Source organism: Balaenoptera borealis (genome assembly GCF_965194805.1).
Source record: "Balaenoptera borealis genome assembly, chromosome: 1".
Classification (NCBI taxonomy): domain Eukaryota; kingdom Metazoa; phylum Chordata; class Mammalia; order Artiodactyla; family Balaenopteridae; genus Balaenoptera; species Balaenoptera borealis.
Window position 1 is genome coordinate 81,796,358 of NC_138860.1, and position 25,630 is coordinate 81,821,987.

The following is a 25,630-nucleotide window of genomic DNA, read 5'->3' on the forward strand; positions in this document are numbered from 1 at the left end:
ACCGTTAGGCTCCAACTGCCAATATCACCGTATCTCACTGATGCTCTGACAGTATTGTTCTAGAACCCCTCCCACTTTTGAGGATTACCCACTATAAAACCAGGCACATAGGGATAGGAGTCAGGAAAAGGAGAGGGCAGGTTGAATCACAGGAAATGAAAGCTCTATATCAGTAAAGGATTTCTGAAACTTTAGAATCATGCCCCCCCACAAAGATTACTCTGTAGATCTCACTTTAAGAAATATTGGTCCCAAAGTCATCTTTTATATCTACTCTTTTATAAATTAAAACTTCTTTTGCAGTAGTAATTTGCAATTGAAGAAGCATCATAAACTTGAGTACTCCCGCTCTTAAGAATATTAACTATGAATTCCCAGAGGCTCTCAGAATCCAGTTTGAAAAACATCACCCTAGAAAACACCTGAAATGCAAACTGAGGTCCAAACTGAGAGGGCCGCCAAACACAAAAAGCAAAATTAAAGCAAGGAGCAGATGAATAACATAAATTGGCCAGGAATGGGGAGCATTAAATCTTAGAAAATGGCAAAAGTATGAGACATCTGATTCTAACCAACCCTGCCCCTGAGTATTTCCAAAGCTTCGGATCTAAGATTTTTATTTCCTCAAGTCCTTTCTCCTAACACCAGCCCATTGTGCTCTTAACCAAGTTCCCAAAGATGAAGGAAAACTTAAAATTTCTTTCCTCCGTTTCACCTCATAGTTCTCAGCTTCTCCCTAACTTTCCTGTTGCCTGGTTATAATTATAGCTTTCTATTCTTCTAACCTTTTAGTGATTCTCCTCTAGGCAATCATTTACAGTGATTTCCAGCCCCATCCTCCAAGCTCTAGAGCATTTAGCTATTCTCATGTCAAAAGCCTGAAACTCATTAACTCCTAACAAAGTAATAGATGTCAAGTTATTATGCTTCCTAAAATTATAGCACCACAGAATGGTGATATTAAATAGAAAAAAATGTGTCCCTTCTTAAAACCTTTTAATCCTTCCCATCACCTCAGATAGGAATCTGATAAGTACAATTTAATGGACTAAGTCTTCCCAACTCTCCCATATCTCCTCAGGCTCTTACCATATCAGTCTCACCAAGCAAAGCAATCAAGTCTCAGGCTAGAGAGGCACTTCCTGCAAGTCAGGCACCAATCGGGGGCTACTTCACCATTCCTAAGGGAACAGAAAGAACTGGACCTGGGCTAGGAAGGAAGCATCTCCTTTGGGCTCCCCATAACATGGCCTCCCCCCTCCCCCCTAGCCTATGTCCTGAAACCGACAGTGACAGACACGTTCAACTCCCACTCTTTATTGGGACAAAGGAAGAAGAAGGCAGACCAACACCACAGGCCCACCCGCCAGGGGTGTCCAGACTTCAGCACCTAGTACAGCATGAGTATATCATAAATACAGGCAACATGGGATGGGTGAAGTGAGGAAAGGTTCCATACACAGGAAGAAGCCGAGCGGCCCTTCTAGTCTTGGAAACTGAGGCATATACTATACTGGCACAGTCCACTTACAGATGAAGAAGATAGAGGGGGTCTAGATTTCCATTTTGCAGATAGGGAGCTATTCCCTTCTGCAGATTGGAAAGAGGAAAGAGATTGCATGGAGGGAAATGCCTTTTTATACATTTGGAAGAAGAGCAGATTTCACCTTATAGATGGGTATGGGAGGGAAGGAGGAAAGTTTATTTTACATGTTAGCAGAAATGGATGTGGGAGGAAAGTGTCATTTTGCAGACAGGGAAAGTACTTTGGGGATGATCAGTTTACATGGGGGAGTGTTCACAGGCCATTCCATTCCCAGGTGACAGGAGGGAGAGAGGTGCAGGAAAGGAAAAGGTCCTAGGCCTAGAGAACAAGAGAGGTGTACCCCACAGGCACCAGCCCCTCCACTCCATCCTTCCCACAGCGGAGCCAGTCCTCATCCACAGTGGCGATGACACGCAGCACTTCCCCATGCCGGAAGCTCAGCTGGTCAGGTCCTGCAGCATTGTGGTCACAGAGAGCTCGAACTGCCCTGTGAGGAGCCAGAGGGAGATGCTGGGATGAAGTGAGGCAGGGGTGCCCAGCTGTCCCCAGCCTCACCTTCCCACTGTATGGTATGTCCCTGTTGGTTCAGCTCAGTAAACATCAGTTGGGCTCTGGAAGAGACATGGGGACCATCTATCAACATGTTGATTCTATTTGGGCCCCCAGCCCTCTCCTGAGCTCCAAACCCACTCTTTAGCTGCTTATTTGACGCAATTTGCACTTCTCTGGTGCTTCAAATTCAACATATGCAAACTAAATGACTCATCTTAACCCTCCAAACCCGTCCCCTTGTGTCCCCCATAGTGGTAAATGGCATCACCTTCCACCCAGTTGCTCCTGGCAAAAACCAGGCTGTCTCAGTCTTTACATCCAATCGATCACCAAAACCTGTTTGGTGTTTGTATCTCCCACCACTCCATTTATCTTTCTTTTCAACCCCACTGCCATTGTCCTCATTTAGGCCTCTATACTTTTTCTCTGGACCACTGGCATATGATCTAACTGGTGTGCCTGAATCTTGACAACCCTCTCCAGCTCCATTCTCCAAACAGCAGAGAGCTGTTTAAGTCTAAAACTTAAAACAAGCAAGCCTATCATCACCAGGCTTAAGACCCTTCAATGGCTCCCACTGCCTTGGAGTGATGTCCAGGTTTCTTAGCTGGCCTACTGAAGCCATCAACCTCCCTAACACCGCTGCCAGCATCCTCCACTCCAGCCACAACTACTCATGTACTCATAGTTCCTCACTTACCACACCTGGGCTTCTCCACCTTTGCATCCTGTTCCTTCAGATGCACACCCCACACCATCACTAGGCCTTCTCTGAGTCCCCAGACCTGGGGAAGAAGCCCTGTCTCTATGGCTCCATGGGACTCAGTCTTCCTTTCCTAGAGTCTTACCCACACAGAATTGTAAATGCTCATTTATTCACTGGTATCCCCACTGGAATACAAGCTCCTTGTGGGCAGGGACTCCAACAGGTTTTCCTTTGCATTCCCTCCCCCAGCATAATGCTAAGCACATAGTAAGTACTTGAAAAGTACTTGAATGGAAAATCAAGAAGCCTAATTCAATGGATTGAGAGAACCGAAGCCAGACCCTAAAGTCAACGCAGCCCCTCGTACCAAATTAGAAGACCCCACTAAAGAGAAGAACAGTGCCACAGTGGACACACGTGTGCGTTCGTATACACATACAGTAATAAAAGTTACCACTAACTGGGCACCTTCTGTGTGCCAAATGCTTTTATATTGAATAAAATCACGTTTAGTCTTCAGGACAACCATAACAAAAGTATAAATTATCCTCTTTTAACAGAGAAAGAAACTAAGGTTCAGAGAAATTAGTGTCTCACCAATAATAAATAGCAAAGATGCAACGCAAACCAAGCACTGCCTGACTTTACAGCCCAAGGCCGTTTACACCGCCTCCCATCCACTCTGTGAAGACAGAGAAACACATAGGTATAACACGCACACCGCTTTCTCCCCGACCCTCCTTACCTGTGGGTCTGCGCTGTGCTGGGTGCCGAGACCTCAAGTTCCTTAGGAGAAGAGGGAGTCTCGGGAGGTGCCCCCCGCTTCACCAGAGCCAACACACTCACTGTCGGGGGCAGCCAGCTGGATGGTCTCCTGGAGGAAAGGATGCAGGGTCACAGAGGTCACCCCACCTCCATAAAAAGAACCCAAGTACCCAGGACTTTGGAGGGAGGAAGAGGCTGAGGGACGCAACTGTGGTTCAAAAGAGGTCAGGAGTTGGTCACTGCTGACGGCAGAGTGGCAGTTGTGGGACAGTTACCTTTAGGGTGACTAGGGAGGTGACAACGAACGTCTACAACACCAAAAACCACAAAGGGACCTATGGAACCAGCAGGCTTAGATCCAGAGGGTCACTAGAGAGTACCTGAAGCCATTAAAGAGCTACCAATGGTCAAAACCTAGAGCAGGAGTTGGCAATTTTTTTTTTTTTCTAAAGGGCCAGAAAGTATTCTTGGCTTTGAGGGCCAGGAGGCAAAATGGACAATATTATGCAGGTATTTACATAACTGTTAAAACTTAATGACTTAAGAATATAACCATTTTTATTTCAGGGCTATAGAAAAGCCAGACTGTCAACCTCTGACCTAAAGGATCCCTACCGAGTTTCAAATTGGGGTGACTGAGGGAGTTCCCTGGCGGTCCAGTGGTTAGGACTCGGCACTTTCACTGCTGGGGCCCGGGTTCTCAATCCCTGGTCCAAGAACTAAGATCCCACAACCCGCGTGGCGCGGCCAAAAAAAAAAAACAAATTGGGGTGACTGAGGGCTCTGAGAGGAGGTCAGAGGTCATGGAGAGGACCAGGGACCCCATTACCTGGACTTTGGGGCTCCACTCTCAGTTTCTGTGAGGCCCGCAGGCACTCCAAACAGTCTCCCCAGCCATACGCCTCTGCCTGGTGCAGCTTCCTCTGCGGGCAGGGACCTCTCCTGTGTGACCTCAGTTGCAGTCCTGTGATGCCTCGATCCCCACCGGGGAAGAGGGAAGCCCTCGGTGCCGCCAGAGGCGTAGACCCGGGAAGCCTGGGTCAGCTGCTCCCACCAACTACCTGGGGTAGGAGGGCTTGAGGAGGCTGAAGGGCCTGGAGGGGTCTCCCCAGAAGCCCCCCGGAGGCTCTGGGCCAGCCGACCCCCCCAGTGCAGCATGGCTTGCACAGTCTGCTGCAGGGCTGGAGGCGAGCCTGGGGGATCAGGGGCCTGAGGCAGGCCCAGGGGCAGGTGGTGGTGGTGCTCAAAAAGCAGGTCCAGGTGGAAGGTGAGCACCGACAACGGCTGCAGCAGGAGCAGCAGCTCCGTGGACAAGGAGGGGCAGCCGCCCCGGGCCAGGGAGAAGAAGCCGGTGGGCAGGTACAGGAGGGACAGCAGGCCTGGGAAAGAACAGGCTAACATCAGCCCCTGCTCTGGGCCTAGTCCAGAGCATCAGCCCACCAATCAGCAAACATCCTCCCAGGCCTCTTCCTATGCTGGGCACTGGGGCAGAGAGAGGGGGACACGGAGGGGTGCAGAGCTGCCACATCCCCGCCTGTGTGGAACCATGGCCTAGAGAGGGAGACGCACGTAGAACGTGTGGTGACAAATATATAACGAAAAGGAGGACTTGAGAGCCATGGGAGCAAAATGGGCGGGCGGGGTGGGGAGTGGGGGCGAGTAAGCCTAGTCTGAGGTGGGGGTGGAGCCTCGCTGAAGAAGGACCCAAAGGATAAATGAAAGTTAATGAGGAGGCAGGAGGGGCAGGAAGCCCTATTCTAGGTGGAGGGACAGTAAAAATAGGGCCCTGGGGCAGAAAGAACAGGAAAGGAAGACTGTCACAGGACCAGGGAAAGCCCCAGACCTGAAGGCAGCGAGCAGAAGAAGGCAGAGGCCAGATAACCAAGACTTTGGAGGTTACAGTGAGGATTTGGGTCGTTCCTCCTATGGACAATAAGACTCCTTGAAAGAGTTTTAAGCAGGAGAGTAGTAAGATCTGGCACCACGGGGAACCAACAGAAGAGATCCCTTCCCCCACCGGCCCCAGCCTAGCACCCCCATCCTCTCCCATCTGAGCCTCTGACCTGCATCTTCCTGGAGACTGGAAAACCACAGCTCCAACTGCTTAGTGCTGGGGGAGAGAGGAGGGAACAGAAGTTCAAGGAGGTGGAGGACTCCAGCCCCCTGTGGGTGGAGGATGGGAGATGAGATTGGAAGAGGGAAGGCCTTCTCTGGGGACATGGGGCACCCACCATGTGTCCCACCCATGACACTCCTGTCGTCCCCAGGCCGTGGGAGGGATGCCAGAAAGAAGGCCACTCACTTGAGGAGGCCCAGGATGAAGGCGTGGAAGCGGCTACGGCTGCTTCTTAGCAGGGCTAGACGGCTCACCTGGCCATACAGGGTTGCCAGGGAACGGGCGCTGGAGCCTGAGGACACAGGGCGCAGTCAGCCAGGCCCAGTCCCTGCCCCCGCCCGCCCAGCCCCACACTCTCCCCCCTTCACCTGGCTTCACAGACGCCTCCACCACGCTCCAGGGGCTGCTCCGGCGCTGCCCAGTGATGAGGTCTTTCCGGAAAGGCTTCAGCCCGTCGGCCACCAGGGCATGGAGGGCCGGACAAAGGGTGGTCAGCACGAGGTGCCCCACATCTGGGCTCAGACGGCTATCCCCCAACTGGGCCTGGAGGCAGTGCAATGGGCATGGGTCCAGAGATACCTCCAGCCTTCTCCCCGCCGACTGTTCCTGCGCCTCAGAGCTACATTCACCTCCTCAACCCCAACGCCCTTCCCACAGGCACCTTCACCTTCTGCACTAAGTTCCGGGCGGCCCCAAAGTGTGAGATGATTTTATCCACTGAAGCGCTGACGGCTATCAGGAGACCTGGGTTGGGGGCCAGGGAAAGGAAGAAGCGTCAAAGCCCCCCGTCTCTCCCTAGGCAAACCCCAAGGGACTTGGAGAGCCCGGTTTACACAATTTGACCCTGAGAGAGGAAGGCCTAAGCGAGGGGAAGTTGATTCCCAAGCCAAGGGTCAAAAGTCAGGGTGTCCTACCTTTTTTCTGCTCCTGCAGCTGGCCAGTCCCACTCTGGGCTTCTGCCATCCACAGTCGCTGGTCCCGGGGGACGCCGGTGAACGACCAGGAACTACGGACTGGGGTAAGGGAAGAAGAAGGCAGTGACACTTACCAGGGGTTACCCCAAGGACTCCAGGCTTCCGCACAGGTCACCTCCTGCGGGTCTGCAGCATTCCTGCCCTTGAAGTCTTGGGAAAGGGAGCACAGGGCTGGGTGGAGCATAGGGCAGCTCAACCCGGGCTCCCAGAGTGAAATCCTACACCTATCTCAGCACTGACCTCCTGCTCCCCACTTCCCGGTTCCTATTTCCCTTCCTCACGGCCCAGCTCCCACCTCCTCGATCCCGGAAGTCCCGACGTGGGGCAGCCGCGCTCACCACCCGCCTGCCAGGCTGGGGCCTGTAAGGCGGGAGATGACAGGCCGAGGGAAGGGAGGGGCAGCCTTGTGCCCGCCGCCCGGGGCCCTCGTCAGGTCCGCAGGGACCCAAGGAGCACGTGGGGAGCCTGGACCAATGGAAAGACAGACAGACGGGAAAGGGAGGAGAGACAGGGGGAGAGGAGACCCAAGGATTGGGAGGCTGGAAGGCGCCGGAAAGGGGAAACCGGGGTCCTGCGCCAGCATCTCGGAGGAGGGCGCCCGCTGCAGCCCACGTGGGGCTGGCCCCATGGAGAAGGAGTGACCAGAACCCCTTCGGCCAATGAGCTCAGCGAACTTCACCCTCTACCCTTCCCGAACAAGGTGGGGATCAGGCTCGAACTGCACTGGCCAGGGAATTCCACAGAGGGTGTGACCCAAGGTCCTTACCAATGGACTTGCTGGGACCCCCTTAAACGCATGGAAGCCTGCTAAGCCCGTATCCACTATGCCCGGGCCTCGAGGGAGAGTGGCCGGGCCACGCAGCCGGGAAAGCAGCAACCTTCGCCCAGCACAGGGAGCCAGCAGGGCCAGACTCCGAAGTAACAATGAACTTAGAATCCGCCCAGGTTGAAGGGCAGGACCCAGACGGGTAACCCCGGAAAAAAACTAAAAAATCGGTCTGGGCGAGGATGGGTGGGGCTTTGGAGTGGGCGGGGCAGCCCCGCCTGAGGCGTGGCCCGCGGGGCTGGCCCGGGTCCGTCTTACGTAGCCTGGGAGGAGGCGGTGGGCTCCTGGTCCAGCGAGGGGCCTTCGGCGGACGAGGTGGCCGTGGCAGCGGGGGGGCGGGTACCTGGCGGAGTGGGGAAGCCGCGGCGGGGAAGGTGCTACTTCTGGGAAAGAGCGGGGACAGCAGCAGTGCCAGTTCAGGGCTGGCCAGGCAAGGCAGGTCCCCCCTAGCCGGAGGCGAATAGGCCCCCACCGGGGACAGGCGGACAGGCAGCAGCTGCTCCTCTGGGGGACTCGGCGCCCCCAGTAGCCGCAGCCCAGCGCCGGGCCAGCCGGCCAGAGGCGCCAGGAGCAGAGACCCAGCTGCGGCCGCGCCCCCACCCTCCAACAGGGGGCGCCCGTCAGCCGAGAACCGGAAAACCAGAGGCCGAGGGAGCAGGAGGGGACCGGCTGCAGGCGGGATTGGCGGGGCAGGTGCGGAGGGGAAGGAGGCCAGCGGGATGGGCAGCCAGGCAAGGAGGGGCGGGAGAAAGAGGGAGCAAAGAGTTAGTCCCGTAACCCAAGGACCCACCCAGTTTCCCTTTCCCTGAGCGCTCCCTGGTAGAAGGGGACGGGAAGGATGGGTGACACAGAATGGAGGGGAGACAGGGGGTCGGGTTGGAAGCTTTGGAGGTGTGGGCGAGGCCAAAGCCCAGCCCTCCTCTCGCTACCTCCTGTGGCCTCTTACCCTCAACGCCGGCCTGCGGGCCTGGCTCCTCCGGCTCCTTTGCGGCTGGGGCCTCCTCACCAGCAGCTGGGCTCCCCGCCCTGCCCTCTTCGGGCTGCCCCTCTACTATGGGCTGCAGCCCAGGTCGGTTCTTCTTCCTCCGGGGAGGGACGGGTGGAGGTGTGGGCCGGGGCGGGACCAAGGCCCAGCCAGCTGGGGGGTCTCGGGGCGGGACTGGCGGGGGCGGGGCCCGGCTTCGGGACCTGAGTTCCTTGAAGGTGGTGACTTCCCGGGGAGGCGCCGGGGAGCCACCGAGCGACCCCGTGGGGGGCAGCTCGGTGTCTGGCGAGAAGACGATGAGCCAGTCACTGCGGTCTTTCTTGGCCTGCGGCACGAGGGGCAGCCCTGGGCCCCGCTTGCGCTTCTGGGCCAGCTCGTGGAAGGATGTGATTGTCCGATGGGGCACCGGCTCCTTGATGACGTCACTTCTCCATCCCCCATCAGTTTTCCCTGCATCTGTTTTGGAGCCAGTATCAGTTATTCCTGTATTGGTCTTCCAACCGGAGTCGAATTTTCCAGGTTCAGTTTTCCAGCTAGAATTAGAATTCCCATTTACTTTCCAATCAGAGTTATTGTTCTCAGTGATTTTCCAGCCAGCTTCAGTTTCCTCTTTGTCAATTTTCCAAATGGGGTTGATTTTCCAACTGGGTTCGGTTTTCCCAGCATCGATTTTCCCATCATAAGCCTCTAGGAGGTCAGAGGTAGGGAGGTCCTGCTCCTCAGCCTCATCCTCTTCCTCTAGTCCTGGGGAAGGCAGGTCCTGGCAGGTGGTCAGGGCATTGCAGTTGGAGTCCAGGCCAGGGCCAGGTGGAGAGGAAGCTTCAGAGCAGGAATCAGGAGAGCAACAAAAGCTGTCTGGGGAGCAGGCGCCTGGAGCTGCAGAAGGCAGTGGGGAGCCTTGCTCCAGAGGAATGATGCTGGGCTGAGGGTGGACATCCTCATTGCCAGGGAGGTCCCTGGAGTAGACCGAGATGGGGGACTCATCAGGGCTAAGATCTGAGCAGGAGCTGAGAGAGGAGGAGCAAGCTGGGTCCGAGGGAGAGGCAACCCCCTCTTCGTCCTGTGCTGGGTCCTGCCGGTTTTCTAGGCCTGGCCCATGCTCCTGGCAACATCGGCAGGGAACGGCTGGGCTGTTGGAATTGGCGTCCACCAAGGTCCCGCTGCAGGGGCCCTGGCTCTCCTTGCCCCCAGTGTCCCCTGGGGGAGGGGATGTGCTCAAGGGCCCCTCCCGAAGCTCCGGACGGCGGGACAAGTGCAGGCCCAGAGAGACATGCTGGAGGTGGATGTGGTTGAGGTTGCAGAGTAAAGCCCTCTGAGGGGACAGCATGGTGCCAGCGGCGACGGGGTGGCCTCGAGAATGAGGAGGAGCAGGCCTCTCACATCCACCTACCTGGCAACCGCAGCTGCAGCCCTAGAAGACAGGGATGGTGAAACCCAGCCAGTGAGGGAGCGGGCCGCGGGAAGGACACGGAGGTGACTGACGGCTGGGGCAGGCCTGGAAAGGCGCCTTGGGCAATATTTAAATGAGATGCAAATAGACATCGACTGGCCATTAGTTTCCGCTGCAGTGTTTGCAGGTGGAGTCGAAAGTAACCCCCCGGGAATGGGGCGGGGAGGGTCAGAGCATGCGGCTGCGCTCTCGATCTCCTTGGAGGTGCGGGGGCTTGTAAAAGAATGGGGCCCAGAATGGACTCCGGGTCCTCTCTGCTGCAATCTGGCCCTGCTCCCCAGCCTGCCCCTCACTCCCAAGGGAAGGGGTCAAGGGACGCCCCGCCCAGATGCTCTGAATTTGGGTGGTGGGGAGGCTCGTCTGGCTGGTTGATGCAAGAAAGGGGCGGGCGTGGGGGAAAGGACGGAGCAGCCGTCATCATGTCAACTCCGCCTGGCAGGCCAGCCGGCACAGACCCCGAGCTCCGGCCTCCAGCCACGGTGCACGTTCACCCTGCTCCGAAAACCAGCGCGTCTATCCATTCTCTCCGCACTTGTCTCTATCATCCAGCTACCACCCCACCCCTTCTCTATTCATTTTTTACCGCTAACCTCTCTTGCCCCACCCCGCGTGCCCAATCCGTCCATCCACACCCACAGGACGAGCCATCCTCACCAGGGTCCTCCTGCAATTGCTCCAGCGTCTGCTCCTTCGCAGCTCGGGTCCCCGCCCGGCCCGCACAGACTGGAGGGGAGGGGGGCTGGGACAACCGGCTGCCAGCGCTGCGCAGCCGCGCCCCTTCACGCATGGGCGTGGCGTGACTCAGACCCAGCCCCCAGCGCTTGACGTCTTGCCTGTGTCACCCACCCAGGCCCGGCTCAATGGCTTTTGATGCGTCCTAAGCTTTCACTCCCAAGAGGGTCCTGAAGCCAAGGCCCGAGGTCCTCGCTTCCATGCAGCTGCCCCCGACCCTGACCATTCTGGACAGAGCTGCGCCCCTGGCTGGCACAAGCAGGAACAGAAGAACCACAGGTTAGACAACAATTTATTGAGAGCCTCCCCTCTCCACCTTCACAGTCTCTAAGTCACTTTTTCCGCTTGTAGATCTTGTCTGCTAGCCCCAGGAAGATGGCTGGGGGCAGGGGCGCAGCATACTGCTCAATGAGACCCATAATGCGGCTGTAACTGTGCTCCTCGTACTGCGTGAACACAGCCCGAAGATTCATCTCCTCGTATAGCGCCTTTACCCGGGCCACCTTCTCGGCCTCCTTCTGCCCATAGTTCTCCTGAAGGATTGGAGGCAGGAAAATGGGATTAATCTCCCCCCAGCACCTCCAGGTCCACTCTCCTCCCCCCATCCAGATATTCCAGAACATCTCCAATGCCATTCACTCCATTCCTGCCTCCAGTTTCAAGTGTCTCTTAGTATCTAAGATCTTGAACCTCCCCCTCCCCATCCCAAATGCTCAGACAGTGGCTCAGGCCTCAGTCTCCTCTAGCCCAGGGTTTCTCAACCCTTGGCACATGTGAAATTTTGGACTGGATAATACTTTGTGTGGAAAGCTACTGTATGCGTTGTAAGATGTCTGGCAGCATCTCTGGCCTCTACGCACTAGAGATACCTGTGGTACATGCACACACACCAAGTTATGACAACAAAAAAATGTCTCCCGACACTGCCAAACGTCCTCTGGGGGGGGTGCAAAATCACCCCCACTGAAGAACCACTGCTCTATCCCCTTTTTCAGCAGCTCAGGGATCCACAGCCCTCTCTCAGGCACCTGCAGGATCTGGCGCTGTTCCGGAGAGGCCCGTTGCAGACACTGAACCACCAGCCAGCTGCACTTGTTGTCCTGGATGTCAGTGCCGATCTTGCCCGTCACACTGGGATCCCCAAAGAGATCAAGGTAATCATCCTGGGTGGGGGCGGGTGCAGAAAAGGAGGAATGAAGAGGCACCAAGGCAGGGAAGGAGGAAAGTTGGAGCCTTTTCTCTGCCAGTGCCTCATGCCTTCCTACCTGAATCTGAAAGAACTCTCCCATCTCCAGCAGGATCTTCTTGGCATTGGCATGCTCCTTCTCCCCGTCAATGCCCGCCTACAGTGAAAAGGGGATTAACAAGCCATACACCAGAGGTGCCTTCATCTTCCTGGCCGCTTCATTCCACGAGGTCTTGCCCCAGTGCAGCCCCCAAATCTTCTCTCCTCTCCTTTCAGACATCCCTGGCTTCCCTGATCTAGGAAGTCCTTACTGATGGCCCAGCCCCTATCCCACTTATTTTAGCTAGGTCTTCCTGCGAGTCATAGCAGAGGTGAGTCCATTCTGGAGGCCCTCAGACTATCTCTTCTCTCACAAGGCTCAGTCCCTGAGTCACTCTGATCCTTCTTCCTAATCTTTTTGCCATTTCCAAATTCTTTCAGGATGAAAAGGAAACTTGGAGAAGGTCAGCATAGACAGTTAATCCCACTGACCGCCTCCGAATCCAGTCTCCTCCCTCTCAGCCTGAATTATATCCTCCCCACTCCTATCCGTACTCAGATGGAGGATTTATTGTTCCCCCTTGATGGGCCATCCACATTCATATTAGCCACTCAGTTAATTTTTACAGTAGTCCGATGGGTGGGGATTTTTATCCTCATCTTACAGCTGAGGAAACAGACTCAGAGAGATTAAGTAACTTGCTCAAGATCACACAGCCATTCAGTGGGGGCACCAGATTGTCCAAAGTTGTCTGCCCTGTGGCCTCCTATCCAAAAGCCCACATGAGCAGGGCAGCGAGGGTGGGGAGGCTCACTCACCATATACATAGCAGCAGCTACAGGAAGGTAAAAGGAGTAGAAAGCCGTCTTGTACTTGACAATAGATTTGTACCTGAGTACAGGGAGAAGATAAACTCCTCAGAAGGATAATGCCCCTGCCCCAGCCCTCCCTCACTGTCCAGATATGGGTTCCATTGTCCCTCACCTCTTTTCAGTGAATCTGCCAAGATCTACATTGCCCTGGGGGGCCGTGATGAGGTCCAGGGTCTGTCCGATCTCAGTCTGATAAGAACTCTAAGGAAGAGGAAAATGGCCCATGACCTGGGCTTTCTCCAGGGCTGGAGAACCCTGAAATCTTGGGCCCTACATCCCATACCAGTTGACACCTGGGCAGTCAGAAAGACAGCAGGAGGGAGAGAGGGGCCCAAGACTCAAGGCCCATCCAGTCACACACACAGTCCCTTCCCACTCCTCAGTCACAGAGACACAAAAGCCCCTCTCGCCACCACCACCCTCCCCAATTCCCTTCCTCAATTATTTCCCCATCCAGGCAAACCGAGGTATCTCCTTTGTCCCGAAACAAGCTAGACGAGAATGTCCTACAGAGGCCAAGGCTACTGTGGGCAGCCTCTGGGCACTGAGCCCTGGTCTGCAGCACACCTGCAGGAAGAGCTCGATCAGGTTCATATAATAGGGCTGCTCCCGGCAGTAGAACTTCAGCAGGCGGTAGACACATGCTTCCAGAAGGAAAGCATCATTGATTGCATCCAAACCTATGCCTGGCTGTCAAGGACACAGAAAAACAAGCAATCAGTCTTTGGCCTAGACTCATACCAAGAACCTGTAACTCTGAACACCTCCATAGGTTCCACGTGACCATCTCCCTGTGGCCTGTTCCCATGCCCACCGCTACCTTCCCGCCCACTTTACCTTCTGATACCAGCAGATCTGGCCCCGTCGGGTGAGGGAGGAATCCATGATGTCGTCTGACACCACGAAGAAGGCTTGGAGCTACGAGAACGAAAAGTGGAGTAAGAGCCCCAGGGCTCCTTATTACTGTTCCTTCTACCAGCAACAGAGCTGCTGCTTTTGAGAATCACTGAGCTGGGAAGGAAGGTCAGGATGAGGAAGCCGAGGACTTTTTTTTTTTTTTTTTTTTTGCCACACTATGTGGCATGTGGTATCTTAGTTCGCCAACCAGGGACTGAACCCGTGCCCCTGCACTGGGAGCGCGGAGTCTTAACCACTGAACCACCAGGGAAGTCCACCAAGGACTTTTCATCTGTGCTGTGGGACTTCGGAAAGTTACATGACTTCTTTGGCTCAGGCTTCCAAACTATAAAAAGGGACAAAAACTCCGTTGTTTTCAAAGTAAGAGACACAACAGATCTCTGACATCTCCAGACAAGCAGCCCTAGACAATCCCTGGTATCAGGGAGATGATGAAACATCTTCATATACTGTACTCTCTCGCCAAAAACTTCAGTGAATGCTTCAAGTAAGATTTCTTCAGGCAATTTGACTTTACATGACTTCTGGAACAAAAAAGGCTGTTCCTGTGTCCTCCCCGGGCACTCTGCTTACCTACTCCAGTGACCAGGAACAAAACCCCACCTCAGGGAGCTCATTTGGGAGCGCAGGTCTAATAGGATGGAACTGAAGTCTGACTTCTGGTAACTTTCACCCATGGGTCTTAAACATCATCAAAGGGCTTACTCTTCTGAGTGCCAGCCTACTTGAAGGTACCCAAACGTGCTGGTTCCCCACAGGACTGTGAACTCCTTGGAGGCAGGGCAATGTGTTTGTCCCCCTGGCATTCCCAGAGCCCAGCACAGCATGGTCCCAGAGTGGGTGTGTCATAAATGTTTGTCTAAGAAATAAATGAGAGAATGAAGCACTGTAACGTCCCCCAGGATACTTCCTGCAGTCAGGCTACACATTCCGGCTCCTTCAAACAGCTTTTGAAGACATGGTTTTTGTTTTCTCTGGTTTTTTTGGCTGCACCACGTGGCTTGCGGGATCTTAGTTCCCTGACCAGGGACTGAACCTGGGCCCTCAGCAGTGAAAGCGCCGAGTCCTAACCACTGGACCGCCAGGAATTCCCCGAAGATACAGTTTTTAAACCTTCACCCCACCCTGATCCCTGCATGTGCTCTAGTGGATCTGCATTGCTCACAGGAAGTGCCCAACACCACCCACCAGCTCATGTGTGGGCAGTGCAGAAAGGGTTATGGCGATTGCCACTCTTGTGCCAGGCAAAGTCCCTGGGGAAGGAGGCATCCATCTGCATCTTGACCTCTGACTTCGCCCTGGGTTGGGACCTGGGTTTTCCACATTGGGGGCACACGTTTTATCTACAATGTGTTTATTTGGAGTGGCATTGTTCCCCTGAAGCCACAGGTCCGCTGCCTCCCCTGAGTGATTACAAGGGCCATCTGGTTTCAACCAGCACCACTCAACCAAGATTGTCTCCAAAGGGCATTCATTCTGTGGCCTCCCTCAATCTTCTCTGCCCCCCAACTGCACTTTCTATTTGTTAGGAGAACTTTAAATCTATAGGGATGGTACCACAGTACCGGGTTGAGTTTTTTTAGTCATCTTCCCAGGTATGTGCTATAGTGGGAAGTAACGGGAAATACACCACATTACCTATGTAGCATCCTTACCAAAATGTTTACCCTGATTATTTCCTCATGATATTAATCAGGCTGGATTGTGAGATACTCTACCAAATAATTGGCCTGGACTTTAAAAAAAGTTAATTGTGATAGGGGAAGTATTCTAAAGACTGGAGAAAAACTACCAAATGCAATACATTACTCCTGCTTGGATCCTAGATGTTAAAAAAAAAAAAAAGAAAAAAAAACCTATAGTGGACAATTGGGGGGGAATTACAAGTATTTAAATATGGAATATACATTAGATAATATTTTAGTACCAATGTTAAATATCTTGGATGTTGCTATGATCTGAATGTGTCCCCCACCAAAATTCGTATGTTGAAATCCTAACCTTCAAAGATGATGGTATTAGAAGGTGGACCCTTTGGGAGGTGCTTAGGTCATGAGAGTGGAAGCCTTGTGAAAGGGATTAGTGCCGTTATGAAAGAGACCCCGCAGAGCTCCCTTGCCCCTTCCACCTGAGGACATAGCAAGGAGATGCTGGCTATGAACCAGGAAGAAAGCCCTCAGCCGACCATGCTGGTGCCTTGATCTTGGACCTTCCAGCCTTCAGAGCTGTGAGATATAAACTTCTGTTGTTTATAAGTTACCCAGTCTGTGGTATTTTGTTATAGCAGCCCAAAGATGTGATAACAGTATTGTGGTTACATAGGCAAATGTCCTCATTTTTAGGAAGTAAATGCTGAAATAGAAAAATAAGAGGTTGAAGGAGATGAGGTAGAAGTGAAAGGAAGATAGAAGCAGAAATTATAACAAAAATCATCCAAAACAATGGTGGACAGCTCAAATGGAATCTTGGGGAAGTGACAGCAGTACAGCTGCGTTTAAGAAAACACGGGGCGGCGGGGGGGGGGGGGGGGGGGGGACTTCCCTGGTGGTGCAGTGGTTAAGAATCCGCCTGCCAATGCAGGGGACACAGGTTCGAGCCCTGGTCCAGGAAGACCCCACATGCCACGGAGCAGCTAAGCCTGTGCGCCACAACTACTGAGCCTGTGCTCTAGAGCCTGCGAGCCACAACTAGTGAGCCCATGAGCCCACGTGCCACAACTACTGAAGCCCGTGCGCCTAGAGACCGTGGCTCTGCAGAAAGAGAAGCCACCGCAGTGAGAAGCCCGCACATTGCAACAAAGAGCAGCCCCCGCTCGCCACAACTAGAGAAAGCCCACGCAGCAACGAAGACCCAACGCAGCCAAAAATTAATTAATTAATTAATTATTTTAAAAAAAGAAAACATGGGAATTTCCTGGTCGTCCAGTGGTTAGGACTCGGGGCTTTCACTGCCAGGGCCTGGGGGTCAATCCCTGGTCAGGGAACTAAGATCCCGCAAGCTGCATGGCACGGCCAAAAGAAAAAAAAAGAAAAAGAGAAAAACACCCCCAGGTGCACCCAGTGCGGCTGAGGTTAACAGCACCCGATTCTACCAGGTGAGCTGTTGGCCCCTCGCGCTCTCACCTCCCTCCGCCCCACAGCTCTGCCCCTCTCCTCCTGCCCTTCCCTCCTTGCCCGCCCTCTGTGTTTATGGGCTCCTCAGCCTCTCCCGACCCCTAGAAGGGCACCAGAGGCCCTTCACCAGGGGCCTCGTCCTCAGTGAGGCCATCGTCCTTCTACCTCCTTGGAGGCAAATCCCTATTCTCCAGCCCCATATCTCTTACAGGCTCCAGATTGGAATTTCCAACACCTGCAGGACAGACAGCTCTGCCAGATCTGCTCATACCGAGAATGCGGTGTGGCCGACTCTGAGCTCGTCACGTCCTCCCTCGGGCCAGCTGCTCCTCTCCGCAGGCCAGAATCACCTGTCATTCGCCAAGCCCTGAGCGTCTTCCCTCCTGGGCTCACTGGCCCCCTCCTCAGGGCCTAGCACCGCCCCCCCCCCCAAACCTGGTCCCCCTGTCGCTAATGAAGACTTTAGGCCAGGCCAGCAAACCATACACCTTCAAGGGCCAAGTGAGCTTGGAGACAGGAAGATGTGGGGATTGGAGCAAGATAAAGACAGACCCACACATGTCCTGTCTTGGGAAAGTGGCCTCAATTCAACTTCAGCCAACTGTTGCTACATAGGACTCTAGACCCAGATCTAGCAATTTTCCAAGTAATGCTAGAAATCTGGTGTTTTATGTGAAATCTCTTCTTTGTTAGATTTAGGGACCTTAATTTTAAAATATTTTCGAAAACTACCAATGGGCTTCCAGTTTTCAATCTTTGCCACAGAATAACCTTCTAGAAGAACTAGCTTACTTCTGCAGCTGTCCTCTGCTCAGAGGAAAGAGTTGACAACTTTATGGCCAGTTCCAAGGCCCTGGCCCACAGCAAGTCTACAGGTGAAATATGTACCTACTGACAAAAGACTTTCCCCACATTTGTTAACCCTTGGAGTAATTCACTGAGTCTGGCTGCAGCATACTAGCGGCACAGAAACACAAACAACCAAGAAACCAAGTTTCAGGCCCATCCCTCCTTGCCCCACCCCATCCTACCCAGGGTACCCCCACTCTAAGTAAACCTCGTCTTCTCCTGCCCTTCCCCCTCCCTCTTACCAGTTCCACACACCAGCCCACGGTCAGGGCCCGCCGGAGACTATCAGCATCCTGCTTCCTGGGCTCCACCAGCTCCCGGAACGCTACCAGCACTGTCAAACCCCGATGGTACTTGCCTCCGATGGCATTGTACTCCAGGACCTGGGGGCAAGGGCAGAGGGACAAGGCATCAGGGTCTACAGAGCAGCTATTCTGAGAGTTCTCCTTGCCCCTTCCCACTTCCAACCACGAGGCCTAACTTTATCCTCCTCAACCCCTTCAGGCAGCCTCTGGAATTGCTTTTCTCTCGGCTTCTTCCCAAATCCTGGAGCACAGCTAGAAGTTCTCCAGTCCCCAGGCTCTCTCTGCATTGTCTTCTTCAGTACACTTAAAGGCTCCATACTGGAGATTAAAATCTGCTCCCAAACCCAGGACAGGGCTTGAAATGAGCGAAAACTCTGTACGTGCTACTGATAGGGACAGAGTAAAAGGACAAAGTAGGTGATTAAATAATTAATCCCACTAGAGGACTGTAAGTAAAGAAAAAAAGTATGGGAGACCCCTGTAAGTTAATGATCACCGAAGAAAGCAGGTTTGCTTAACCACAAAACCAAGCAGACCTGCTCAGCAACGGAAGCATGAGACATGCCCCAAAACAATAAAACAACAGTGGCATGAGACCCACATCCTGCCCAGTGAGTTCAGTCAGTTAATGACCCCTAGAACATGCTCTCTGCACACACAAAAAACAATTTATGGAAAGGCGACATTTCAATGTAAAAGACCCTCATTGTATTGAGACCTGAAATAATTGTTCCATAGTGCCACGACAGTCCTGGCTTAAACATGCAGGGACAAGAAAACTCCCCTGCCCAACGCGGAGGAGGAGGTGATGATGAAAGCGTGACGTCTACTCAAGAATGAGGAAGAAGGCGGTCTTGTCCTCCTCCCCGCTTTTCCTTTGATTATAAAACTGTAGCCCATGAAGTTCTTGGGGTGCGGCACCCTCTCACCCACCGGCTTGTAAGCCTCACAAGCGTTCTATTCTAATAAATCACTTCTTTTCTATCACTTTGCCTCTTGCTGAATTCTTTCTGCACTGAGATATAAAGAACTGGAGCTCCTCAGAGCCCCCAGAAACACCACCTAGCGGTTTCACTATGGGAATGGTTGGCGTGCTCACATCTCTCCTTCACCCCATCCCCAATTCTCCTAACTTCCCCTTCACAGCCCATTCCTCCTTTCTCAGCCACCTCCTCCAACCCACAGTTCAACCTATCTGCAAATGAAAAGCCTCTTTCACTTTATTAAAGGCAAGCCCCCTACCCACAGAGTTGGCCAGAGGACAACTTGGAGGGGACCGAGGTTGGGGAACCTACCCCCCACTCCTCCAATGGCATCCCCTCCTGCTGGGGCTTCTCACTGTGCCTTCTGCTGCCCTGCTGTCAACCAGATCTAATTCACTGGGAAGACTTCCCTTTTAATCTCCATCCCAGTGTAGACAGACTTCCTTTTCCTTAGTTCCCCTCAGACAAATGAGACAGCATTACAAAAAGAATTACTAGATACTCCAAAAGAATAAAAGAATTAGGCAACTTAAGTATCCCAGCAGTAGCTCCTGTTCTAGAGCAGGGGTTTCCGATGATACACTAGCTTCACTCAGGCCCACTTCAGACTGCTTCCTCCCAGGTCCCTGCCAAGGTAGCACCTTATGATTTCTGGATACCTAATTCCCTTTCTCAACAAAACTAAAGACTTACCAGGTTCAAGGCCCTCCACCCCCATACAAAGCAGTCTGGCTGGCTCAGCAGAACCATAAAGCAGGATTGATCAGCTGACTAAATATACCTGCCCAGGCCCCACCCCCTCCAGAGTGGACCCAGAGTCACTCAGATAAAAGCCTGCTCTCATACCTGTCAAAAGCCAGAGCTGGATCCCACACATGCACAGAGAGTGCAAAGGTTCACTCTCTCAAGTCGTAAACCCCTCACCTCCTTGAGTCGGGCAATAGCATCTCCTGTCTCTGGGTGTCCAATGTCCTCCTCAGTCAGCACCCTGACAATCTGGGAGAAGTGCTGGATGAAATCCTGCCTTTCTTGGGCATAAACATCCAATTTCTGGTCTCCATTCATTCTGAGGGAGGAGTAAAATGCTCTGACAAGAGGGAGGACAAGTCAGAAACCTAATCAGCTGCTCCCCTCCCCAAGGCCCCTCACCCCGCCAAACTCACCGAGGCTCCTCTGTCCACGCTTGGCACCAGCAGCGGGCACTGTGCCAGGCCCCCAGGACTGGGCACCCATGCACCAGGGAGGGCCGCCGTAGGGAACCCAGCCACCTCTCCCGGGGCACCCAGCAGGGGGCTGGCAGCAAGAAGACACCCACAGATCTCAGCCAGCGGGACAGGGGCAGCATGGGGGGTGGCACAGGGAGGGGGCATCGAGCTCTCCCTGCAGGAGCAAGCACCAAAGGCAGATGCACGTTGTCAGCTCCCCAGGTCACCCTCCAACCTTTTACCTCCATACCCAGAATGCCCCACTCTCTTCTGGGCTGAGCTTGAGGGCATTTACAGAAAGAAACGCAGGGAACAAAAAGTATGGCTGGGTGACCAAGACTCAACTGATCACACTTAAAATAAGACGGCTAGAACTTAATGCCACCTAACTTTATCCGGTTGAGAAACCGTCAACGCCTCCTCCAGGGAGCCTCTGGAATTGCTACACTCTTGGCTTCTTCCCCCAAGTTCTGGAGCACATGATAGAAGAGTCCAGAGTAAAGGACCTCAGGACTGGGGGCTGGGAGGACCCTTAAATCACCCTATTTTATGGAGGTCAAACTGAGGCTCTAGGAGATAGGAAGATAACTGGGGAGTGTCAGTGCCAAATCTAGAACACAGGTCTCCCCTGGTAGGCGGGGAGAGGGGAGCGTAGGCTCTGAGATGCTTCAAGAAGAGAAATGAAAGCGGAACCCCTGGGTGCTATGGACATGTAGCCTGGGGCTCTGGGACTGGGCGTCCTGAGCCTCACAGACCTGGGACTGCGCAGACAGCCTCGGAGCAACACTGGGTGGGTGGGGAGGGTTCGCAGCAGAAGAGCAAAGCAGGGTGCAGTTATCCTGTGGGGTTCCAGGAAAGCACATGGCAGAGTTCAGGAGTTTCTGCACATCCACAGTGTCAGTCGGTCCCACCAACCCCCAAAACGGGGGAACTCTAACACAACAGACTGGACCTCCTGTGCCTTAAAGTATCGCTACAGAGGTAAGGCCGAGTTTCTAGTCCCTGCCAGCCCTCTACCTCTCTCACCTGTTCCTGGACGCCAGTTGCTGCTCCAGATTGTTGGCTGGGTACTCCTAAAAGCCGGACCGCTCGGCGCTCAGCTCCCTGGGACCAGTAGTTCTCGATCTCCTTTCACTCTAGGCAGAAGTGCTTCATTAGACTACAATTCCCGACATGCCATAGGAGGGACAAAGACCACGCGATCTAGCGCTGGCTGGCTGGGCGGAGACGAGCCACGCTGATTGGCTGCTTCCCCTCGTATGAGCATGAGGCCCTGTAACCAACAGCCAATGGAAGGGCTGCGCTCAGGGCCGGAAGTTAGGAGTGGAGTGGGCGGAGGGTGGGGTGAGGATGGAGGCAACCGAGGTGAAAGCGAAACAGTTTGGGAATTCCCTGCACCCTAGCTCCGAGCTGTCACTGTTACTACGCACTTAAATTTTCATTATCTTCCTGTGCAGTTGAGTGGCACATTACTAAAAACCCAGCCGGACCAGCTTGGTCACTTACAGGTTGTCTAACTTAGGCAAATCATTTAACTTCTCTGAGCCTCAGTTGACGTCCTTGAGACTATCTTCCCTCATGTGTTAAATGAGGATAACACTGTGATATAAAGTATATAAAGTGCTTTAAGTGCTCAAGAAAGATAAGACTCAGCAGAAACTAGAAACTTTACCCTTACACACACACACACACACACACACACACACACACACTGCTTACCCACCCATCATGGGTAAATATAAAAGCTAAAACCATGAAAGGCTTAGAAGAAAACATAAGGGTAAGCCTTCATACCTTGGATTTGGCAATAGATTCTTAGATGTGACACCAAAAGCATAAGCAACAACAACAACAAATAGATAGATTGGAGTTCATCAAAATTAAGATCTTTTGTACGTTAAAGAACACTATCACAGGAGTGAAAAAAAAACCCTACAGAATGGGAGAAAATATTTGCAAATCATACATCTGATAAGAGTTTAATATCCAGAATATATAAAGAACTCCTAAAACTCCACAACAAAAATACAAACAACCCAATTAGAAAATGGACAAAGGACTTGAGTAGACACTTCTCCAAAAAACATACACAAATGGCCAATAAGCACATGAAAAGATTCTCAATACCATTAGTCATTAGGGAAATGCAAATCAAAACCATAATGAGATACCACTTTACACTTAGTAATATGGCTATAGTAAAAACAAAAAAATAAAAAACCTGAAAATAACAAACATTGGTGAGTATATAGAGAAGTTGGAATCCCCATACATTGCTACTGAGAATGTAAAATGGTGCAGTAGCTGGGGAAAGCAATTTGACGGTTCCTCAAAATGTTAAACATAGAATTACTATATGACCCAGCAATTCCCCTCCTAGGTATATACCCAAGAGAAAACAGAGAGGCAAACAAACTTGTACACAAATGTTCGTTGCAGCATTATTCACAACAGCCAAAAGGTGGAAACAACCCAAGTGTCCATCAACAGATGAATGGATAAACAACATGTGGTATATACATAAAATGAAATATTATTCAGCCTTAAAAAGGAAGGAAATTCTGACACATGATACCACATGGATGAATCTTAAAGGCACTGTGTTAAGTGAAATACACCAGATACAAAAGAAAAAATACTCTATGATTCCACTTACATGAGGTATCTAGAGCAGAGACAGAGAGAGTAGAACAGTGGTTGTCAGGAACTGGGGAGAGGGAAGGATAGAAAATTATTGTTTAACGGGTATAGCGTTTCATTCTGAGAAGATTTTAAAAGTTCTAGAAATGGGTAGTGGTGATGGTTGCACAACAGTGTGAATACACTTAATGCCACTTAGCTGTGCACTAAAAAAATGGTTAAAATGGTTATTTTTATGTTAAGTATATTTTACGACAATAAAAAACTTATTGCACCTACCTAGAGTAGAAATAGAGGTCCAGGAAAACATCATTACATAGTAAATTACAACCTGGGTGAGGAGGGTGTGACATTGCTAACATTTGGCAAGGCTGGGTTGCTAGGATGGTCTGCCTCCACCTTTGGACAGGAGTTCATAAGGAAAAAATAGGAACCTCAAAGGAAATTAGAGATCAGGTCAATAGAACCTTGGGTGCTAGGAAACTCCTCAAGGAAAGACACAAGGCTGAAAAAAAAGAAAGTCTCACTCCAGTTTCCCCATCCTATACCATGATGCCCCCCACCCCCAAATCATCCCACCCTTCCCCCTCTCAGCCCCACACAGCTGGCCAGGCACACCCATATGATTGTTGCAACTCCACCGTGAAATAAGGCCATTAAGGGAAAATTCCCCAGAGCTGTACTTTGTAGCAGGTGGAGCTCCTAGAAGGGACCCCCCCAGGAGGAGGATGGATAGAAAGTGGAGACCAATGCCAAGGGGGAGGGGGTTGGGGAGAAGAGTGGGGGTTAGCAGATGTAAACTATTATATAGAGAATGCATAAACAACAAGGTCTTAAATGTAGCACAGAGAACTATATTCAGTATCCTATGATGAACCATAATGGAAAAGAATATTTTCAGAAAGAATGTGGACTTCCCTGGTGGCGCAGTGGTTAAGAATCTGCCTGCCAGTGCAGGGGACACGGGTTGGACCCCTGCTCCAGGAAGATCCCACATGCCGCAGAGCAACTAAGCCCGTGCACCGCAACTACTGGGCCTGTGCTCTAGAGCCTGCGAGCCACAACTAATGAGCCCGCTCGCCTAGAACCCGTGCTCTGCAACAAGAGAAGCCACCGCAATGAGAAGCCCATGCACCACAACAAAGAGTAGCCCCCGCTTGCTGCAACTAAAGAAAGCCTGCGCACGGCAATAAAGACCCAACACAGCCAAAAATAATTAATTAATTTAAAAAAAAGTGGAGACCCAAAACAAAACAAAATAAAACAGGGACTTACCTGGCAGTCCAGTGGTTAAGACTCCCTGCTTCCACTGCAGGGGGTGTGGGTTCAATACCTGGTTGGGGACTAAGATCCCACATGCCTCACAGCGTGGCCAAAAAAACAAAAACAAACAAAAACCTAAAAAATAAAAACCAGAAAGTAGAGACCCAGGGTGAGACAGCCCTCAGTGGGCAGCCTGGTTATTTGAGACGTGCAAAGCATTCTTCCCTTTTTTTATTCTTTCTACAAATACCCTATTTATGGCATAGCTATTAAGTCACTGGCATTTGAAATCTGCACTTTCACATATATTTTATCTCATTGAACTCTCACCTGTAAGATTTCCCCTTTGGTGTGAGGACCTTGGTCAAACCTTTCCAGCTCAAGAGTGGCAGAACCACATCCAGAATCCGTTTCGTCTGCCTTTAAGTCTGCACATCTCTACAGAGACACCTCCGAGGCACCTGTGGATCCTTCCCAGAGCCATGTCTTCCTTCCCTCACCACCTACCCGTCAAGGCCCTGGGTCACCGCTCTCCCGTTCAGCTCACGCCTTGTTGGGTGGGGAGGGAGGACAATTAACAAAGGATACAGATAAGAGACAGGCAGAGGAGCAGCAGAAAGCCCAGAGCAATGCAGAAAGGAAGGGATGCTTCCAGGAAGAAGGCGGAGGCTCGCTGGGCCCTGTGGAGTCCGGGGCAAAGACACTGCGAGAAGGGGCACGGCCTGCTAGGCAATGGGCCAAAGGAGGGGTGAGAACTCCTGGAGAAAGGCCCATTTAATACCCACCTGGTTTGCTTCTGCGGTCTGATGGGAGTCAGGTATCAGCTGCCGGCTAGCTCACCCCCAGAGAGAAGAGCAATTGAAACAGGCCAGGAAGGGAAGCCAATTCAGGCTCCAGCCTTCCTTGTTCTTGCCCAGCTAACATGAAACTCCCTGGGCCGGGCTAAGTGCTGCCTGGGTGCAAGTCTTGACTCCACCATGACCAGCTGGGTGAACTTCAACAAGCCACGTGACCTCTCTGAGGGGGCTCCAAATTGCAAATTGAGCATACCAGCGTGATTTAGGTGACCTGTGTGTTTTTAATGGATCAAAGGATAAATGTGTGCCCCCTATCTAATTAGCTCATAGAGCAGAGTTGAGAAGCAAGAGTGGAAACTAAGGAAAAGGTCTTTATAAGTATTCAAGTCCGTTCAAATCCAAGGAATTTTTTTTTTTTTTTTTTTTTTGGCTGCATTGGGTCTTCGTTGCTGCGCGTGGGCTTTCTCTAGTTGCGGTGAGCAGGGGCTACTGTTCGTTGTGGTGTGCTGGCTTCTCATTGCGGTGGCTTCTCTTGTTGCAGAGCACGGGCTCTAGGCGTGCAGGCTTCAGTAGTTGTGGCACGTGGGCTCAGTAGTTGTGGCTCGCGGGCTCTAGAGCTCAGGCTCAGTAGTTATGGCACACGGGCTTAGTTGCTCCACGGCATGTGGGATCTTCCCGGACTAGGGCTCGAACCCGTGTCCCCTGCATTGGCAGGCAGATTCTTAACCACTGTGCCACCAGGGAAGTCCCAATCCAAGGAATTATTGATCCACTCTCATTGCAAACCCCAAGTTCAGGAAATGGGGG

At 52.4% G+C, this 25,630-nt stretch overlaps 2 protein-coding genes and 1 long non-coding RNA gene across 21 annotated transcripts; 1 reads left to right on the plus strand and 2 right to left on the minus strand.

The window, feature by feature from the left end:
* Positions 1 to 1,301: 1,301 nt before the first annotated feature.
* On the minus strand, positions 1,302 to 10,724 carry RUSC1 (RUN and SH3 domain containing 1). 12 transcript variants are annotated; one of them, XM_082346962.1, is made up of 11 exons: positions 10,575 to 10,722; positions 8,432 to 9,881; positions 7,744 to 8,154; positions 6,600 to 6,698; positions 6,353 to 6,429; positions 6,054 to 6,228; positions 5,872 to 5,977; positions 5,633 to 5,679; positions 4,399 to 4,948; positions 3,550 to 3,678; positions 1,302 to 2,033 (listed from the first exon to the last, which is right to left on the minus strand). In XM_082346962.1, the coding sequence occupies exons 2-11, from the start codon at positions 9,795 to 9,797 to the stop codon at positions 1,865 to 1,867; spliced, it is 3,129 nt and encodes a 1,042-aa protein (XP_082203088.1). In that variant the 5' UTR covers positions 9,798 to 9,881; positions 10,575 to 10,722; the 3' UTR covers positions 1,302 to 1,864. The 12 variants fall into 12 exon arrangements, with proteins under 12 accessions (XP_082203088.1, XP_082203083.1, XP_082203091.1 ...); XM_082346957.1 differs by having other exon boundaries at positions 6,347 to 6,429; XM_082346963.1 differs by having other exon boundaries at positions 1,873 to 2,157; positions 6,347 to 6,429; positions 10,575 to 10,724.
* LOC309616206 lies at positions 7,159 to 17,866 on the plus strand. 3 transcript variants are annotated; one of them, XR_014237356.1, is made up of 4 exons: positions 7,159 to 7,359; positions 10,771 to 10,931; positions 11,648 to 11,806; positions 13,208 to 13,337. It is a non-coding gene; the product is annotated as an uncharacterized lncRNA (long non-coding RNA). The 3 variants fall into 3 exon arrangements; XR_014237357.1 differs by lacking the exon at positions 13,208 to 13,337 and adding an exon at positions 16,993 to 17,866 and having other exon boundaries at positions 7,169 to 7,359; XR_014237358.1 differs by lacking the exon at positions 13,208 to 13,337 and adding an exon at positions 13,523 to 13,653 and having other exon boundaries at positions 7,169 to 7,359.
* Positions 10,927 to 21,257, minus strand: FDPS (farnesyl diphosphate synthase). 6 transcript variants are annotated; one of them, XM_082357983.1, is made up of 11 exons: positions 21,150 to 21,250; positions 20,082 to 20,298; positions 19,843 to 19,984; positions 17,873 to 18,013; positions 13,588 to 13,668; positions 13,318 to 13,440; positions 12,863 to 12,951; positions 12,697 to 12,769; positions 11,918 to 11,995; positions 11,681 to 11,815; positions 10,927 to 11,185 (listed from the first exon to the last, which is right to left on the minus strand). In XM_082357983.1, exons 2-11 carry the CDS (start codon positions 20,261 to 20,263, stop codon positions 10,985 to 10,987), a joined length of 1,245 nt encoding a protein of 414 aa, XP_082214109.1. In that variant the 5' UTR covers positions 20,264 to 20,298; positions 21,150 to 21,250; the 3' UTR covers positions 10,927 to 10,984. The 6 variants fall into 6 exon arrangements, with proteins under 6 accessions (XP_082214109.1, XP_082214108.1, XP_082214111.1 ...); XM_082357982.1 differs by having other exon boundaries at positions 19,843 to 20,005; positions 21,150 to 21,198; XM_082357985.1 differs by lacking the exon at positions 20,082 to 20,298 and having other exon boundaries at positions 21,150 to 21,257.
* Between the last annotated feature and the right edge of the window lie 4,373 nt (positions 21,258 to 25,630).